The sequence below is a fragment of the Eretmochelys imbricata genome, chromosome 2, assembly GCF_965152235.1.
Source record: "Eretmochelys imbricata isolate rEreImb1 chromosome 2, rEreImb1.hap1, whole genome shotgun sequence".
In the NCBI taxonomy this organism is placed as follows: domain Eukaryota; kingdom Metazoa; phylum Chordata; order Testudines; family Cheloniidae; genus Eretmochelys; species Eretmochelys imbricata.
This window is the reverse complement of record NC_135573.1, coordinates 217,213,552-217,234,637: the sequence shown is the minus strand read 5'-3', so window position 1 is coordinate 217,234,637 and position 21,086 is coordinate 217,213,552. Positions and strand designations below refer to the sequence as shown.

Genomic DNA, 21,086 nt, shown 5'->3' with positions numbered 1-21,086 from the left:
TGTTTTTTTGGTCCTTTACACAACATAGTGCCAGATCCAGTGAAATCAATGGGAGTCTTTTAGTGGAAGTTGGATCCGCCCCAATATTTTTATAAATGATTTTTCCATTGATACTTCTTTTGACCAATCAAGTTTTGAGATCAGGAGAGGAGCAGCAGAATTTGAAATTATAATATAAACTATCTATTCATACTCAGAGTATGTCTACATTACCCGCCGGCTCGGCGGTCAGCGATCGATCCAGCGGGGATAGATTTATCGTGTCTAGTCTAGATGCGATAAATCGACCCTCCGAGTGCTCTCCTGTCGACTCTTGTACTGCACCACTGAGAGAGGCGCAGGCGGAGTCGACAGGAGAGTGGCAGCAGCCAACTCGCCATGGTGAAGACACCATGGTAAGTCGATCTAAGTACGTTGACTTCAGCTACGTTATTCATGTGGCTGAAGTTGCATAACTTAGATCGATTCCCACCCCCTTCCCCCGTCGCTAGTGTAGACCAGGGCTCAGAGAAGTCCTGACACTCCAGTTCTTTCTTGAGTTATTGCACAGTTTTGCCTAAGTAAGGACTGCAGGAATGGGCCTAGATGTCTGATTTTGTGAGGGTAAACAATTTCTTCTCTTTATTTTTTAAAGGAATAGCTCTGCAGTTTACTCTCAAGTAAAAAATAATATTTCAAAGATGGCAATATTTTAGGGATATGGACTTTTATTAGCATCTCCCTCCACCATAGCCAAAATCATTTAATAACAGACACGTGAAAATGATTGTGTTTAAATTTATTGTCAGCAATACATCAGTTACGTAAAAATAACCCATATGAAAATGTAAGTCTTGTTACATTTTCACATGCCATCTATATTAACTGAATAAAGCTTAGTGACAATATACACAAATTTGCAGTAGTTGTACGTAAACATTTTGTGCATTAAAAAAGAATATACATAATTTAAAAAATAAAAATGCATTACACAATTTACAAATTAACATTAACCAAAAAAAAGTAAACATTCCTCAGACAGCTGCCTCCTTATTCTACAAAATAAATATTCAAGTAAATTAAGTTAGGCAAAATAAACTCTTAACTTTGGGTGAGCACGATTTACATAAAGGTAAAAGACAGATTTCAGTTTCATCCAAGGTATATTTTACAGTGATTTATACAGAGTATTTAAGTGGGTCTTTCAATTGTTAAAATGGACTTTATTACACTTTGGTGGCAGAAAGGGAATTTTAAAATGGGTGCATTATAGCAAACATACAGAATCTTGTGCAGTATCAGCAAAGCTTTGAAAAGAAAGTGCTCCAGGACTCAAAGCAGACACAGTAATCTAGAAACTACAGATTTTTTAAAGGAAATTACAAACCACCACACCAACAAGAAAATATCTACTCAGCTATTTTCTGAATGGCTTAGAGACACTTGATCACTGGAAACATTACTTTCACACACTAACAAACTACAGTAGTGGCTGCTTTAGGCACTGGATTTGTAGAAGCACTCTGGTTTTTAAAGCAAATTACTCTTCATTCTTTATGAAACTTGCGGGGTTTTTTTGTTTTTTGTTTTTTTTACTGTTTCATACTTACAGGGCTTGACCACCTTTTGTAACTTTTAGAGTTACAGACTTACAACTCTCCTCATATCCTAAAAATCTTTTTAAAGAATACCTTTCTTCATAAAGAAAGAATAGGCTATTCTGGCTCCAGTTTTACAAAACACAGAATTTAATACAATTGCAGATCTGTACCAGCTCTTGATTTTCTTTTCTCATGAAATACTTGTATGGATTGTAAAAGCCAAACACCCATTCTTTGTCTGCATTTTAGCAATAGTAATTTTATATGGGGAACAACAGATGATAGCAAAGCTTTAATTGGAAGTAAATTGTGAAATTTTGGGTGTTCAGGTTCACACAGGCTTCATGGTGAGCGCTACAGCGGAGCTCCTGCTAAAAGACTAGCCAGTGTAATTAACAGTGGTAACTTCTTGCCAATTTAAGAACAGTCCTCACTTATCCGCACGGACAGAGATGTTCGCCCGAAACAATTCAACACCCAGAAATGGGCTTCCAAAGGTAATTAATTCATCCATGACCAAGTTTCAACGTCATATTTTTAAAGTTTTATTTGCAATTTGATAACTTTCCCACCGTTCATTTTTTTTGTCTGTCTGATAAAGTAAGAACTAACTTTTTATTGTTTCTCACTGAAACACTTCAAAGAACTTAACTTTGTACATAATTTTTTTTTTTTTTGCCCTCAGTCTATATGAAATGATATAAGATTAAAGCCTCAATCTTGCAACTTGTTGTATGTAAGTGAACTGCTGCCACAGCAAGGAGCCATATAGAGTTCTGTGGAGTGTTGGGCTGGTCTGGCAGTCCGCCAACAAGTTGCAGGATTGGGGTGTAAGGTGTGAAATGGAACCTGAACAAATGCCTATTGCTAATTGACACACACATTTGTTCTTCTCTTCTTATCTATGCATTAGGAAAAAATCAATATCATAGTGTGATATCAAAACACTGGTATTACCATATTCTACTTTTGATTTTTGAACAAAACACACTGATTTCAATGACAATTTGACATGGAATCAGGACTCATGCCGCCCAGTGATTTCAGTGGATACATGAGCCAGCCCAAAGTTGGCAAAGTGTATAGTTTTACTGGCTGTACAAAAACTGGTGCTTGGGAATGGTGCACAGGAATGGTGGAGGTCAGTAAAAGACCTGAGACACTAATACTGAACTTTACACAACAAGTTTTTCGAAAGGTTTTGTGATAAAGTCTTGTCATTATATTGCTTGGTAATAGCACAGTCATTTTTCTTTTTCTTTTAGGCGACATTTCTAGAAGCCATTCTGGTAGAGTAAGCCCTCTCAGGTCATGAGTCATGTCTGTGACAGGTGTAGATACAATGGTAGCACAACATGCTTCATTTGGGAAGCATAGCAATGAAAAGCTATAGGGATGGACGAGGTTAACATGTAAAGAAAGGAGTGGCAATGAACTGTTATACTACCAGAGTTAAGAAAAAGTTATCTGACTGTTTAGTGAGGCAAATATTTTGATATCTTCTTTAACCAGTACTTTTAAGACTTTAGCTGAATGATTAAAGGTAAAGATTACATCCAGTTATCCTAACTAAAGGGAAAGTTTTACATTGGCAGCTACAATGGCAATTATTTTGCTTGGGAGAGGAAAAATACGCAACAAACTTTTTTCATTTAGCTGAACAAATAATCAGAATATTTCACTCAAGATGAGAGGGCAACCACTTTTCTTTCTTTTTTTTTAAACAAAGTTAACAAATATAAAAAATCTAGTCATAAACAGCCTTCAAAGTACAATTAGAAACCAACTGGAGAATCTACATTTGTATAAGTAGATGGGCAAGAAACTAGACACTTATATTACTGCCACGATATAGACTACAAAATGGCTGCTGTGATGAGAAACAGTGTATACAGTACATGTATTAGCTGATTCCATCCAGTCACAGTCCAAGCTGAACTCTACTCTCTTCAGGATTCAAGAACTGAAATGCCTGCTTGACGCTCCTGGCACAAGATGCATCATCATTCTTTTTGAAAAGAGGCAGTTTCTATGGCAATACTAGTTAAGTGCATATCATGCTGCACTAATATAGTGCAAAAATTTGCCTAACATGTAGCAAAAAAGATGCAGGCAACAGTTTGAGAGTTAGAGAAAGTAGAAACATATTGTAACATTTACACCAGGTAGTCATTTTTCCAGACAGTAACCACTATAAAATACTGAATCTGAGGATGTTTCCTTCCTAGATACTTGTGTATATGAAGCTTTGATACTTTGGAGTGATAATAGAACAGTCTTGCAAGAGAATCTTTGCTCTCTGAAATGCAGGTTAACACAAGCTACACAATTTCCAAGATGCTGAACTTGTTCAATCTTCTCAGTTAACAGCTTATTAAGCACTAAAATGCTCTTTAACAAGTATATAATTTGACAGAATAATACATATGCTTCAACTGAGTATATATGTTATGCTTGAATATAAAGAGTTATAGACAGCTTGGTACAAACTCTTCATGCTCAGTGATTATACATGGTTAATTGTGAAGGTAAGTCTGGTGTCAGGGCTCTCAACTGTGAATATTAAATGAGCCACAGTGGTCTGGAGACTGAGGTGGTTTTGACAGTTTCAAAAAAACACATTAATGTTTCCAATCTGCCAGAATTCTCTGTGCTCATGGCTTAGAATAAAGCAATAATGCCTTGAATATCCATGGGCATTATGAAAGCCATTCTTCTTTGTTTTATGGTGCAGTTCTTAAAAAACAAAACAAAAACAAAAACCGCCTAAAATCCTCTCTGTAGCATGCCCCTGTGCCTTTGGACACCCTCTGATTTCAACACAGTAATGTAGAATCCAGTTGCTGCAGTGGAAAGTTATATTTTACATATCTGCATCTCCATCATAAGCCAGTGTTAAAGGTTTCAGCCGATTGTTCTGCCTTCTCTGGGGTTTCTTTGGCTTTTTGCTGAAACAATTAATAAAGTTATTAGAAAATAAATTCAGCTTTAAAAATGAACCTCTCTCTGTAAATGAAAATCTAACGTGGTATAGTAATTATTTATAAACTGGATGGATTGTTTGTCGGTAAAATCTAAGTGTATAAATCCTCAATTTCAGCTGAAATAACTCCTTAAACATCCAAAAGTCACAGTCTCTTTAAATACCAAATTTTCAGTGAGAGGCAGAGTATTTGAATCGAGATTCGATTTTGGTTCTGATATATGACTGTACCAAAACATGAATGTGGTGGGAAGTTTTGCTTTCTGTGCAATATGTTGGCTGCATCAAAACCACAACCAGGCTCCCTCCAGTTGTAGATGTGATCTGGAACCTAAATATTTTAATCTCCCCTGAAATTTTAAGGGGTTCAGATTAGAGGTTCTGGCCCATCGCTGGTGGTATTCTTTCATCATTAACTTGATGATCTGAATATGGTGCCTGAAATTAATCATTTACATCACATTATTGAGTTAAATACCTGTTGCTGTGGCACACTATCTTCAACAAGAACTTTTTGACTAGTGCATCTTGGTACGTCCTCCAAAATACATATACTTGCAGCAGCGAATAGATTAATTCTAAATGGTATCATCAGACAGGAAATGCCTATATTGGATGGATACTGACTCTCTAGTTACCTTTAATTCAGTAGTGTTTTAAATCTACTTGGCACAGGTGTAAATATCTAAAATGCACAAACAAAACATACTTGATTCTCTGGAACTGGTAATATTAGATTAATATACGTAAATCCTAATTGTTAGCTTCACTTGGGGCAGGGCATGAAGATATATTTAAACCACTCTAGTACCACTCCATCCCAGCTCTGAAGTTCAATTTGGAGTTGCCTGAGGGCTATGCAAAGTTGCTTCATCTACCTATGTCCCCAAAAGGAGCAATTTCAGGGGTTAGGAATTGTTTGTGTTCCAGCCAAACACACGTTTCCCTGGCCATGTCACCTTCACCACCAGTGGGATTGCACAGAAGCTGCTATATTGGTCCTAACCAAACCCAGTGATTCCCCTACTGCAGAAATCCTCAGGCAACTAGATTTGCACTAGTCTTGGCACAAAGTAACCACAGAGGCTAAGATCTGGCCCACAGCATGTAGAATAAATGTACAGACACATTATACCTCAGGCTCCTGATAAATTGCTATGTCAATATTTGGTCACAAAATTTGGGCACCCCGATATACCTCTTGGACCATTCATAGGGAACAAACATTAAATTAGCCTTACCTGGCCACTTTTTTTGGGGGGTGGAGGGTTGTTACACCTCCAAAAACACAGCTCCTGGGGTATTATTCTGGGTGATAATACAGTAATACTTAATGGAGACAAACTGAAAGGCAGTTGCATTGGAGACATTAAATGCACACAACTACTAAAGACTTCTTTAACATGGCTCATATTTCTAAAACAATATTTTTCAGGCCTCAAGAAAGTTGTTAATCCACTGAAAAAGTATACAGAAGTAGCAACTGCCAGTAAGCTTATTTTGGGCAAAAGCATATGCACACCAAACTCTGAAGACTGTATACTCGATGTAGTTCCCATAGCTGAATCTGATTCAGTGAAATGCTCAATACACAGTCCATATTCCACTTGTTCATTTAGGAATAATTAAAGAACTCACCAGGCTAGATAGATCATAGAAACAATAAAGATGAGTAAAACAAATGCACCAGCAGCTACGCCATAAACCCAGGTCTTCAGCTTCCCATCTAAAAGGAATGAATGTTAGTCATTAGTTTACAGGTTAGTCTTGTTGCATTGCAGGTTTGAATAGCAATAATTATTGTCTGCACAAGCAGCATTGAAGCCTAATATGTACAGGTGTTATTAGATTACTCAGTTACAGGTTTGGTTAAAAACACTCTCAAGATGACAAGGCTGAACATTAAAGCAGTTTTGGTTTGATTTACGAGTGAGCACTGCCAGTTGTGAGCAGGCCAGCCACCCAAAAAGCCCACAGTCTTGTTTGCAGTCATGCTGTACTTTTCAATAGGCTGCCTGCTTATCAGGACAGAGCAGGTGGACATGGGAGAAACTAGGTGATGTGAACCTACTCAACTGCGATCACAGACAAACTACCACCCTGTATTACTTGGTAAGGGGTAATCCTGGAGATGAGTGTGATTTTAAGTGTTGTACTCCTCACTCAGGAGAAATGGAAAACACTTTTTAAGTGCAACTTTTATTTTGGCAAAATAATCTGTATGTTCTCATTTTCACATGATTTTTTCTCTTTTTAGATAGCTTTAGTGACCAGTCTAGTGTCTGATATACTCCTTATTTTGTCTTGAGTACAACAGTTCTCCTTGCTGCACACCTAGACAATGATCTTCTGCTTCCTTCCTTTTTAATTGCATTGTTGGAACATCTTCCTTCCCCCCACCCCTCCAAACTTATTGTTGGCCTGTAGTCTAAACAAAAGTAGAATTACAGTCTGCTGTTATCAAGGATCTTATATCTCCACAGCTCGGTTTTAAATGCCTGTAGTTACAAGACATATCACCTCCTATTTTCCCTTGATGTCAGACAGGCTCTAACAGACCCAACTGAACACCCTACTCTTCGGTGGAGAAAGTGGGAAAAAGCTGCTCTAACTCTCTGGTGGGTTTTGGCTGAATGCTCTGAAAAATCCTTTCATAATCTGGGGTTCCCTGCTGTAGATCGGAAGTGTTCATAATGCACTGTCCCTATTTGACTTTGGGGAAACTTTGCAACTCCTGAAATATGAAGATGGAAGCTAACCCGGCAAAGATTCCGCGACCTGCTGAGCCCCAAGATGGATTTCAGAAAAGGTCAGAGAGAAGGACTTATTTATTCACATGTCCTTTTTAAAAATAGGTTTGGGTTTGAACTGGTTTGACATTGAACTAGCTCAGAAAAAATACATCCCACCTGCCCCTAAAGCGAATCTAATATTTGAAAACAAATTCTTATGCAGTAGGCTGACTAGAACATATATACCCACGTGAATTTTCTTGTCAATGCACATGTGATACCTCCCAATCACATTTGTGTGAATTATTTTTCACACAAGGGGTCAAATTGTGCCTTGACTATACCATATACATCTCCAGTACTGTCAGTAGGATGGTAGAGAGTGTAATATGTGTTAGGGCAAAATATGCCCATGGAGGGTAGAACAAACCATACTCTATTCTTGTGGTGGTGTTTTCAATATCATACCAAGCAAGTACTGGTGAAATTGTGAGCTTCAAGCCAACCCTTTATAGTAGCCATTCTTCTTTGTTTTATGGTGCAGTTCTTAAAAAACAAAACAAAACCAAAAACCTCCTTTATAGTACTTTGATAACTTCGCAGAACCAAAAAGCTATTTCAGTGAAGGTTACAGTGGAGCTTTTGACAGTGTATTAACGATAAATGTATTCACACAGAGTTTGCTTCCTAAACTTCCCAGTAGCTTTGTCTGCTGCTGCACAGGTAGGTACGCAGGTTTTATACTATCTAACAACCCAGGGGCTGGCAGTCATGCAGACTACTTGATTTAGACTAATTATAGAAAAACATTTTCGCTGGATTAATGTAATGGAGCTAATAACACTTAATAACCTGAAGCAATGAAACAACTGATCCATTAAAGATGGACTGAGGCAGTAGATTTGCCCTGACTTATCCAATATTGGATGTGATAGCAATTCAGATTTCATTATGATTAAAGTGTTCAGTGTCTTCCTTACAGGGTTATTTATATTCAGCAAGGTGGTGGTGGGTTTTGGGGTGGAGGGCGGTAGTGTGGGGCGGGGGGGGGGGATCATTTACAGTTGCTGATGTTTTGTTAATCTACAGCTAAAGCCAAAGTTCAAGTTGTATAATGTTATCTGGAAATTTGCAATAAACTGTCTAATATGATTCTTACAGAACTAGGCAGGGTAATTTTTAGAGATGGGAGTACTGGTTTGGATAAAATAAGAATGATCTAAATGTTCAACCAAAATTAGAACTGAATCAAGTAAACCTGAACCTTATTCAGAATTTAAAACATTGCCTTGCTTTTTACTTTTGCTCCCACCTTCCTGGTTTTCACCAAAAGTGGAATTACTGAAACAACAGAGACTGTTTCTGTACTATTCATGTTTCTCTTGTGGTAACTGGTATTTCCATTTTAGCTGAAATCAGGAAGTACTGAAAATTTTGTAAGATCCTGATCTTACAAGACTTCCAATTCAATTCTTAGACCAAACAGATACAGTTGAACTAGGGATGAACATCCACGTTTCTAGTTGTTTATTTGAATGGAATTTTCTCTCACTTTGGGGTAATAATAGCTATTAGTTGAGATTTTAGGTCAGGTCAGTTGGAGTGGAGTGGATAGCCACATCAAAGAATTTCACCAAACTTACTTTAGAATTACAGGGAATGAGGTAGCATGTAAGAAATATGAGATACTTGCTTAGGGAAGCATGGTGTTTTGATTAAAGTTCTTTTCATGTTGGATCTATACTTAAAAGTACCGATACTTTGGGGCAGGGATGATATTTTTGTTCTGTTTGTACAGTGCCTAGCACAATGGGGTCTTGGTCCATGACTGGGGCTACTTGGTACTACCACAATACAAACAACAACTATTGTGTAGCTCTACTAACATCAGGCTAGAAACGTAGTTGCATCAGATCAAGACAATCTGTTCATCCAACATGTTTCTATAGTTCTCATCACTGGAGCATTTAAGTGGTGATGCAGATACTTCTAGCTGAGATGTTTGAGTTTTATAAGTGTAATAAAACTTCCAGATGAAAACCTGACCTGCTAAAATGTTTACATCTTCTACAAACCACAACCACACCAGTGGTATCAGTGGGGAAAAAAGGCATCCAGGTCCTTGTAGTCTTTAGAGAGTGTTCTGACCTCCTGAGTTATCTCAGTCATATTTTTAACCCCGATTGCTTAATCGGATATCCAGTAAGTGCTGCGAACTGTGACTACTTCCCAGGCTTTTCACAGTATTTTCCCTCTACAGTATTTCCAGTTCTTCTCACTGGAAAATTTCAAACAAGAAGTATCAGGGAAGAAAATTCTATCCCTTCTGTAATATACAGTTTAATTAAATATGCTGATGCAGCAGCAGCAGCGAAGGGTGGGGTTACATATGTCTCTTCCTTTTTGTTCAATCCTTGCAGATGACTGCATTCTTAAATAAACGTTTAATGACTTTTGGCATCAGAGCAGCTTAAATGCCAAATGCTGTTGCAGTACTTAGGATCACTAACTGCTCATGTAATGACTTCACCTGGCCCGAAAGGCTGCAGAAACCAGGTCCTTCCTCGTCCTGACTGGTTACTGGATGGCTGGGTGGGGTTCACAGCTCGACTGGTTTTCACATCTCCTTTTTTGTCCTCCATAGTGGGGATCACTACCACAGGGATGAGTGTGCACTCCTCGAGTGTGCCATCAGAGGACATTACTTCAGTGTACCCTTCTTCACAACCACACGTTCTAGTCTGTAGGGAACAAGTGTTTTACACTGTGTAGCAGAAACACACAGCTCTCTGAGCGCTTTAAATCATGACAACATTGATGACTGGAAGAGAAGATTGTTTTGATGAGCACTAGCCTGGAGGGCACCTCTGGATGTATTTGTGTGGCATCTCCTATTGAATCAAAGCAGTGCAGTTTACATATTTAATGGGAAGGATTAATGTTTTGAGGTTGATTTAAAAAATTTAACACTAGTGAGAGCTCTGAAAATGCTTCAATAATCTTGATTCTATTGTGCAAAATATCTTGAAAACTAATGAGGAGCTATGTACTATTTTTCATATATAAAGGCTCTTAGCCTTCACTATTTTTGTGTTGTAGTGTACAGTAAGGGTACTGAAACAATGTTGTTCCAATGCAGTGACACATACCTCGCTACAGTAAGAATGGGATTGACTGCACGGTGGGTTACATGACCTGTCAGCATCTGGTTGGCGCATCACTAAACAGCCCCCTGTAGGATACAAAATCAGATTTTGACACAATAGCACCTCACCCCCACTGAAATTACTGACTTCAGCCATGAAATGGTACTTTCTTGCTTGTGTGAAAATTTTGTAAGATCCTGATCTTACAAGACTTCCAATTCAATTCTTAGACCAAACAGATACAGTTGAACTAGGGATGAACACCCAAGTTTCTAAATGTTTATTTGAATGGAATTTTCTCTCACTTTGGGGTAATAATAGCTATAATAATAGAAATAGTACTTTCAAGGAACTTCCTTGCTTGTGTGAATTTAGGATGATACTACTGTACCAAAGCAGGAGGAGGATGGCTTTCTTAGTCCTGCATGAATTCTTGTAGGCAGATTTATTTGTATTGATCTGCACTTTATAAGAAGGTGCTTGACATGCCAAATACTTTTATGTACCTTTTATGGATTATTCAAGCCACAGTTAATGCTTGTGTGTGTGTTTGGGAGGGGCATTTTGTTTTTCAGGGGGTAATCATGTTCTTGCAGTCATGGCTCTCACTAGTACTTACATGACAGCCATGAGAAACATTATGTAATTTTTGTACAGGGTGCTTTATATGGGGAAAACATTAAAGCTCTTTTTTTCGCTCTGCATATTTTGTTTTTTTTTTCATTAATTTATCTAAAAGATTTATCTAATTCCTTCTGTCCTGGAAAAGAGGGCAGTGTACCAGTTTAAAATTTTTACATTTAGAGGCCACCCATTGTAACCTGCCTGCACTATGTCCCAAATCTCCCAAAGTAATTACACCCTTATATTGGTGTGAAATGATGATGAAATCCTGTTAAGTGACTATGGTCACTCTCACAGAAGATGCAGTTAGATGCAGTTATATAAAGCCAGGTGTTAACAGGAGGGCGGATGATGAATAAAGGAAACCCTGCCATAAGAAATGCTGCCCATCCATAGGGAATACAACTTTACACTCTGGTGTGTGTACCAGGCACATGCCTGCAAGCACCCATGTAACAAAGTATCAGTCATCCTGACAGCTGCAGAAGAAAAGAGCTGCCTCATCACCCATTTCAATTTGAGTTAATGAATCTGTGAAAACACCATCCTAAATGAACAACAAACAAACAACTATTCAGAACTATATTGTGACAGACTAAATAAAATCTGAGTAAATAAATACAAATGGAAATATAATTTATCATGCAATATTTCAATATATATGAATAAAAATAAATTATTTCAGACCCAACCAAACAATATGGCAGCTGCAAAGAAATACAGTACTCTCAGCAACAGGTTGACACTAAGCCACATTCTGTTCTTACAAGAACATATGCAATCCTACTGAAATCAAGGCCGAGGGCAATATCTGTATCTGAGGGCACATTTGATCTCTTCATGCAGGGGTGGCAAACCTGAGCCTGAGAAGGAGCCAGAATTTACCAATGTACCTTGCCAAAGAGCCACAGTAATACATCAGCAGCCCCCCACCAGCTCCCCGCTCCCGCTCTCAGCGCCTCCTGCCCACCAGCAGCCCCGCCGATCAGCGCCTCCCCCTCCCTACCTGCACCTCCTGATCAGCTGTTTTGTGGCATGCAGGAGGCTCGGGGGGAGGGGGTGGAGTGGGGGCAGGGCCTGTGGCAGAGCCGGGGTTGAGCAGTGAGCACCCCCTGGCCCACTGGAAAGTTGGCACCTGTAGCTCCAGCCCTGCAGTCGGTCACTAGACAAGGAGCCGCGTGTTCACTTCTGAAGAGCCACATGTGGTACTGGAGCCACAGGTTGGCCACCCCTGTCTTAATGAGGTCTGTGGATGGTACTGTAAAGCATACCCAACACTGTGAACATATATTTGGTGGGCCTAAAAGTTCCCTATCTGATCCTTAGTCTTCTGTGTTCAATACATAAGAGGCCATCTGAAGAAAGTACTTAAGCATGTCCTGAAGTCCCATTTGTCAACCAGACAAGTGCTTTGGCTCCATCAGGGCCAGAAGCCCATATAAGATTTTAATTAGAGCTGGGTGGAGAAAAGTGACCCAGTTTTGGAGGACTTCTATATTTCCAAATTTGGAACAAAGCTTTCTAACTATAAGGATCATTAAGTATAGGACTAGGTTAGTAAGAGACGTTATGGAATCCCTGGCAATGGAGGTTCTTAAGAACAGGTTAGACAAACAGCTGTCAGGGATGGTCTTAAGTCCTGCCTCAAAGCAGGGGGATGGCCTAGATGACCTCTCAAGGTCCCTTCTAGCCCTACATTTCTATGATAAAACCCCAAACATTTAGAAAATTTCTGTGAAAGGGAACACAGCCCTGGCCCTGGGGCAGTCCGCCCTGGATCATAAACCCTGGAAGCCCTGGGGCTCCTGACTCCAAGGCAGGCCAGCACGCAGACTACCCACAGTTGTTGACCCACAAGCCTGGGTGCTAAGCAGGTCATCTGGTAGGAAATCATAATTAGCACCAGAATAAACCAAATCAAAAGAATAAGATGTGTCTCCCCACCCCCCTGCACAAGATTTCATTTACAACTTTACAGCTCCCAAATGGATTCAATTTTACAAAGCACTTTATAAGTATCCAAGGATATTAGCGGATGGCATAAATTAAGGAAAAATGTACATGACCAAATTACTGAGATTAAAAATTGTACAAGCCTAGTAGCTGCTAACACAATTTTGTATGAATTTGTAATATGCATACAGACTGGGTCTGCAATACCCAGTGTGAAGAGGATACATTTTAACATTTTTACAAATGCCAGTTAACACTTACAAAAGAGACTTGATGGCTCCAAAGGATTATTAAGCATTTTGTGGTGACAATACACGGATTAGAGTTCCAATGACATGACAGACAGTACCAGTTACTTCAGAGTCATTCAGATCTGTCATGTCAACAATCCATGGATTAAAGTTCCATTTGTATGCATTCAGTTGATTGATACTGATCATGTGCTTATGAAATCATATAAATAGTTAAAGAAATTAAGACTAAGTAAAGCTCGGAGTCTGATGTACCCACATAAAGAAAACAGACTACATTTTTCTTCAAGTCAGAGACCTCAGAACTTTCCTTAATTTACCCTTTTGTACCTGGCTATTACACCACAAATAGCAAAATACACACAGTAATGTTTCTAATATTGCTTTAGCACCTTGGTGCAAAAGAATGAATTAAACTCATGAATTTAACTCACAGGCCTCATCTCAGATTCTTATTATTTTAACATCTTATAGACCATGAAGCTCTCTTTCTCCCTCTGTGCATGCACGCATATGTATATATATATTAAACACACACATATATATTGCATGCATACATGCTATACATATTTGTATAAAAAGATCTTTGTGTAATAGGGAAACCATTGAAATTTAAATCCTAAAGCTTGTGGAGAAAAAACATTTTAGAAAAGTAGAATGTAAAATATTCAGGCTGCAGGGAGGACGGCATTATTTTATAGTTACCCTCTAGCAGTAGGTTTTGCATAGTGGCATCAGTCGAGTTTTGGAAAAAGGTCTTTCAAGTACTTCCAGCCATGGAATAATATGATGATTTGAAATAAAACTATGCCAAATAAAGATCATAAAATAGTAATAATACTGAATTTTTACTCTTTATTGTTATTGGAAAATATAATATCTGATAATTATTTGCAAATCCTTTTACAAGAGCAGCAATGTCTCCACTCCTTTTTATTCTTTCATGGCCTGATTTCTATGTAAGAAAAATAAAAATAATAGTTACCTGTAACATTTAAACCATCTGATCTTTGGCACCATACTGTCCGAGAAGATCCCTTCCATGGGCTAGCCATCCACTTGTATTCGTGACACTGACCATCTGCATGTAAAGCATTGACACTAACAGAAATACTGTACAAAGCCCCGGGAAAATGCAGCGTTACTCAGCATAAACAGACATGTCTACCAGCAGATCAGACATGTAAATAAACCTACAATCCAGGGGAAAAACCCACTCTTTTATAATATGCAAATCTTATTTTTATGAAGTTTTTGGAGACAGTTCAAACAAAACAATACATCAAATATGCCTCTGAAACTATTGTAACTTTGTTCTTCTTTCTGTTTGCATATTGAATAGCTCTCTCTATTGCAATAATTATATCTACAGAAGAAGTATCTAGCACTATAAAACTGTATTGGTTCTATTCTTGGATAATTTTTATTAACGCTAATGGGAGTTACATGAGTGCAAAGCAGAAATGGACTACAAACTTATGACTGTGTCCTGATTACTTAGGGCCACCGTATTGTCCTTGAACTGGGTGGACACAACTACTGTTCACTGCCCGCAGCAAGTTCTGCACACTTAGGATATGTCTACATTACAGCTGGAAGGTGTAAATTCCAGGAGTACATTTCTAGGTCGGACAGAGCTAGTGCAGGGATGCCTCCTGGAGCTGACATGTACATCTTCCAGCTCTAGTGTAGCCATGCCCTTAGTGTTTTTAAACACTCCATGCACATTTACTATAAATATTGTGCAAAGAGATTGACCCTTTTTAATCTATAGACCTGACGCTCCTTACATTTGTAAATATCTATGATGATTAACTGAAATAAAGCACTTGTGAGAAATGAGGAAATGACCCTAAGGACAGTTGAGCCCTAGCCTTTGTTTAAAGGAGAGGTCACTGGACTGGAAGTCAGGAGACCTTGTGTGTGAGCTTGGCCAAAAGTTACTTCATCTCTCGGTGCCTCTCTGTTTCCTTTCTCACCCTTTGCCTATTTAGGCTGTGAGCTCTTTGATCCAGGGACTGTCTCTTACAATGTGTATGCACAGTATGTACAATAGGGTCCTATCTTTGGTGGGGCCTTTAGGGACTACTGTAGTAGAAATAGTCTTTAAATTAAATAGCAGCCCACAGTAATTATTTAAGTAGGGAACAAGCCATTATTTCTCTTTTAGATGCAACATCCAGTGGTAAGTAGGTGGAGGGTGGGAGTGACTAGTAGGTGGGTGGGGTGTGTGATTTTGCTTGCCCACTAAGGGTGACATTTATATTATTTCTAAACTTGCAGCACCCACCAGTAGTAGTGACAGAAACCAAATAACTATTAGGACTCCATCAGTCATTTCAGGCTCTATCCTTCAATGTGCTCAGCACTCTGGCCCTGAGCCAGCTAAGCTTTTAAGAATGCGATTAACTCTAGCGCTCTCATTTGTACATGTCTATGGAGCGATACAAGTTGTACTCTTACTCTAATGAAGTTGACTGGTTATTTCTGAAAAAGATGGTTGTATGGTTTAGGCACTGGACTGGAACACAGGAGTAGAGCTGGGCCAATAAAGGAAGGATACTTTCCTAAGTTCTTTGAGATGTGTGATTCCTATGGGTATTCACTGTGGGTGCACATGCGCTCCATGCGTCCGAGACCAAAAAACTCTTCAATAGCAGTGTCTGTTGGTCTATGCCTTTATCCTTATACCTCCTTGTGCTCTGAACTGAGGGCATAAGGGGCATCATGGACTGACCATCCCTTTAGTCCCTACTCTACTCTACCACAAACAACATGAGGATGTGAGCAGAAGGGAAGGAAGGTGGGTTGTGGAATACCCATAGGGACCACACGTCTTGAAGAACTCCAGTTACTCTAAGGTAAGTATCCTCTCTTTGGTCCCTATGGATATTCACTGTGGGTCACTCTCAAGCAGTGCTCATTGAGGATGAGGGTGCAAGGAAGAGTCAGTCCTGCACCACAGATCACTGAACCAAAGGAAGCATCCTCTGCAGAAGCCTGAACCAGGGTATAATGTTTAGTGAAAGTGTGAATGGACCCCCAAGTCACTGCCCTGCAGATCTCCTCGTAGGAATGCCAACAAGGCAGCTTGGACTATGGTTGAATGAATCCTGAAAATCTGACATGGAGGGGCTTCAATAAGTTCATAGCAAAGGAGGACACAATTGGAGAGGTTTGGGAAGAGGTCGCTTTCCTCCCCGTTTTCTCAGCTATGGATAAGAAGAACCTCAGAGGATCCCAAAAGGGCCTACTCTGGTGCAAGTAGAAGGCTAGAACCCTGTATACATCCACGGAGTGTCACCGCTTGTCCTTCCTGTTATTATAGGCTTTGGGTAGATGATTAGGCAGGTGATCTGTTTAGTTCAGGTGAAGTTAAGAAGGAACCTTTGTGATGAAATTGGGATGCAACCTCAAGAATACTTTATGCCTATGAAACACCATGTAAGGAAGATTTGCCATAAAGGACCCAAGCTCACCCACTCTCCCAGTAGAGATTATTGCAGTTAGGAAGGCAACTTTCATAGACAAACATAGGAGGGAGGAAGAGGTGAAGGGCTCGAATGGCAGGTTCACAAGAGCTGATACCACCAAGTTCAGGTCCCAGATAGGAGCAAGTTTTAATAGCAGTGGGAATGTTCTGATAATGCCTTTTAGAAACTTCACTGCTGGGGATAGTGGAAAACCAAGCAGTTATCCACTGGAGGATGAATGACATTAATAGCTGAAAAATGTACATGCCGTGAACGGATGGATAGGCCCAATTTCTTCAAGGAGAGAAGACAGCACAGGATAAGAGGGATCCCAGATTCCTTGTGGGTGTAAGTGATGTTGCTGACACCAAATGGAGAATTGCTTCCATTTGGCAGCAATACATATCCATGGAGAGAGTTTCCTGATATTATTAAGGATAAACTGGACCTCTTGTGAGCACAATCTCTCTAAATTCATTGTCCATCCAGAAACCAGGCTACCAGATGGAGGGACACCAGGTTGTGATGAACGGTCCTGCTTCTATTCTAAGACAGGAGACCCAGATGTGCCACTCCCCCCAACCCATTTCTGCAAACACAGAGCTGCCCAGCTCGGAGGCTGCGTCTGGGGCTCCACTGGCTCTGCAGCTGAATGCAGCACTATCAATAGGGTAAACTGATGCTGGATGCACCAATTCCAGGTTGCTTGTATCCTTGAAGAGTGAGGCAAATTTTGCTCCCCCTTATTTAAGTAATAAACTAGTCACATTGTCCAACCTGATCCAGAAGTGCATGGACTGGATGAAGGACAGCAATATCTTGCATGCTTCGTGCACTGCCCAAACTTCAAGAAGACTGATATGTAGTGTAGACTCTTGTGGAGTATACAAACCCTGAGCTGTATGGTCGTCCACATGTGCTCTCCATCCCATTAGGGAGGCATCCATAATGAGTGTCTTTGTGGGCAATGCAGGAATAAAGGCAACCCTATATAGACATTGTCCTTTGTTTCCCACCAGGTGAGTGACATCAGGACACTCTGCGGAAGTGTGACCTGTGTTTCCAAGAAGTTCCTCCTCAGAGCATAGACCATCCACAACAGTGCCTGGAGGCATGGTAGGTGAAACCTTGTGAAGGGGGTGGTCACATGAGGCCATATAGCTTAGCAGGACCAGGCAGAACCAGACTGTTATCTGGGGGCTGAGTCAAATTGGGGGATGAGGTCCCTCACTGGAAAGAATCTGTCTTGAGGTAAGCTAACTTTGGGTGTAATCATGTTCAGATTTGCACCAATAAATTCTAAAACTTCTAAAAATTCTAAAACTGGACATTTTAGGATTTATTTGAAGTCCCAAGCAGTGAAAGAGGTTGAGTAAAGAGGTAACACTGCTGCCTGCACTTCCTGATACAACTGCCCCATGAGGAGCCAATTGTCCAGACAGGAAATATTGGGCTGCCTCGTTGACACAGGTATGCATGGACAGTACCTTCGTAAAAACCCTCAGGGCTGTCAAGAGACCAAAGGGAAGCAGTCTGTGTTGCAGGTGCTTTAGGCCCATCGTAACCCACAGGAGTATCCTGTACACTGGGTGAAAGTCTATATGAAAATAGGCATCCTTCACAATGAGAGGTACACCAGTCAATTTCATTTAGGGAGGGGATTATTAGGGGCAATATAATTATCCTGTATCTTGAATGGTGAATGAAGACATTTAGCTGTCTGAGGATGGGTCTCCAGTCCCCCTTCTTTTGGAGATGAAGAAATATTTGGAGTAAAAGCCCTTCCTCTTGTGTTGAGGGGGTACAGGCTTCATTGCTGATACCTGGATTAGGGAGTCCACCCTCTGTCTGAGAATCCTCTCATGGAACAGATGGGAAGGGAGGTTTGGAGAAGGAGCAACAAGGAATTTTATTTTACTGGTTCAAGATGATGTCTGAGACCCATTTGGCTGGTGTGATATGCTGCCAGCATTGGGAGGAAACAGGCCAGGTGGACACTGAAGTGGGGAAGGTACAGGGAGTGATGGTGCTCAAGTGCCCCATCAAAATGTCTTCTTGGATAGGACTGAAGAGGGGATGGTGGGGGTTCTGTTTGTCTTCTATGCTGCACCAATTGGTGCCTCTTAGGAGGCTCAGGGCTTGTCTTCACTGGCAAGTTTTGTCGCCAAAAACTGCCTTTTACTGACAAAACAGCAAGAGCGTATGCACTACAATGGAACTTTTCTTGTGAAAAACGCCCAGTTTTGGCGACAAAAAACTTCCACCTCTACGAGAGACTTTTGTCTTTTCCCCTCCCTTTATAGTCGACAAAGAGCCAGCGTCGACACTGCTGATTGTTTTGTTGACAGAACTGGCTCCTGCCAGGATCCCAAAATGCCTGCCGTGATTGCTCTGCTCAGTGTTTTGATCTCTGCTGCCCTGCAGGCATGCGCCCCTCCCCTTTCAAAGCTCCGGGAAGTATTTGTGTGCTGCTCCATCTGGGGAACAAAGAGAAAACTGGAATGCTCCTGTTCTGCCCGGCGCTAGGAACTCAGCAGCAGGCAGATGGCTGCTGCAGGGGGAGGGGGACAGACTGCTGTGCTGCTTTGCCCTTCCTCAGCAGGGAGAGCTCACGGAGCTCCTCAGGATGCTGCTCTCGGCAGCTGAGGGGGCTGTGGGAGAACTCGGAGAGAATCCCAAGATTTGCAGCGATCAGCTCTTCCTTCCCACAACACTGCACTGTGGGATACGTAGCCATGGTGCATTGCTCACCCGGTCGATGATAGTGTCCCCAATGTGGACACGATCTGTCGACAGAGAGAGCAAGTGTGAATACCCTTTGGCAATTTTTGTTTTGTCGCCTTTTGGGTGTCGACATAAGTTCTGTCAACAAAACCTGGTAGTGTAGACAAGCCCTCATAGGCTTTCTGATGATAAAAGGCTAGGGGGTCAAGCAGTACCTATGAGGAAATGACCTAGAGTATTTCCTACAGGGTGCCAAGGTGTATATTCTGATGAGCAGAATTTCACAGCAGAGTCCTTGAAGCAGTGATCTGTTTCTCACTAAACAGGTTGCTCCCTCAAAAGAGAGGTCTTCTACCTCCTTGGAGAATCCTGAAGACTGCAACCAAGAAGCTTGCCTTATAACCACCAAGGTTGTCAGGGAGCAGGTGCACTACATCAAGTGACATCTGGAGCGATGATCTGGCAACCAGTTTCCTTTCGTACAGGATTGCCTGGAATTGTGGCCTACATTTCTGTGGCAGTTTATCAGCTAATTCTGGCAGTTTATGCTAATTAATAAAATCATGTTTCAACATGAATGTCTGGTAATTGCTATGTGGAATAGTAGGCTGGCTGATGAAAAGTTCTTTCTGCTGAGGAGATCTAGTCTCTTTCCGTCTTTATCTGAAGGGGTGGATCTAGGCTGAGGTAACCTGTTTCACTTGAGGACTTTTTGGACTATTAGAGAGTTCCAGTTAGGGTAGGAAAACAAATATTCTGTCCTCCTGGAGGGAACAAAATAATTTTTCAGTCCTCTTCAGGGTCAGGCACAGGTAGCTGGTGTGTGCCAAACTGTCCAAGGTACAACTACATAGCTACAGCAGCCAGCGTCCCAGTCCAGGTTGGCAGACTAGGGCTCACACTACCACACTAAAAATAGTGTGGTAAATGCTGCGATCCAGGCAGGAGCTCAGGTTCTGAAGCCCACCCGCCCCTCTAGGCTTCAGAGCTTGGTCTCCAGCACTAGCCTCAACTTTAGCACTGTCTACACAGTTTGTTTTTAGCTTGGTAGTGCGAGCTGCTCCTTACACCCTCAGCTTAGACCAGTTTGAGTAGGGTGCAGGCATGGGCCAACAGACACTGCTTTTGAAGAATCTTCTGGTTTCATGGAGAGCATGCGTACCCACAGCATGTAGGCATAGGGACCAGCACTCAAACAAAATCTGATCTTTTGGTTCTCTGTCAGATCCAAAAAGTAAAAAAAAAAAAATTTTTTAAACAAAACAAAACATTTGGTTCAACACAAAACAAAACAAATCCTTTTGCTTTCAAGCTTTTTTAAATTTTTATAAAATTGGAGGAAATTTTTATATGAAAAATTGTTTTGGCTTGAAAAATCAAATATTTCATTTCAATTGTTGAAATGTTTGGCAAAATCAGCAGAATTCATGAAATGATTCAGCTGACCTGAATCTGCCTTTTTTGTCAGAAAGCTTAGTTAAAAAAATTCACCCAGCTCTACTCAGCAGATTTGGGCCGAATCCCCACCTCTGCCATAGATCTCCTGTGTGACCTTGGACATGTCACTTAATCTTTCAGTTTCTCTTTGTGTCTCCATTAATACTTCCTTTCTCTCTCCTT

At 40.6% G+C, this 21,086-nt stretch overlaps 1 protein-coding gene across 1 annotated transcript in view; it reads right to left on the bottom strand.

The window, feature by feature from the left end:
* Positions 1-4,443: 4,443 nt before the first annotated feature.
* THSD7A (thrombospondin type 1 domain containing 7A) overlaps positions 4,444-21,086 on the bottom strand; it is a 332,730-nt gene continuing 316,087 nt past the window's right edge. Inside the window, exons 25-29 of the mRNA XM_077809385.1 lie at positions 14,255-14,350; positions 10,445-10,527; positions 9,826-10,036; positions 6,202-6,289; positions 4,444-4,528 (exon numbers count right to left, since the gene is read on the bottom strand). Of these exons, the coding sequence (XP_077665511.1) occupies positions 4,444-4,528; positions 6,202-6,289; positions 9,826-10,036; positions 10,445-10,527; positions 14,255-14,350 (563 nt within the window). The remainder of the gene's footprint in view (positions 4,529-6,201; positions 6,290-9,825; positions 10,037-10,444; positions 10,528-14,254; positions 14,351-21,086) is intronic.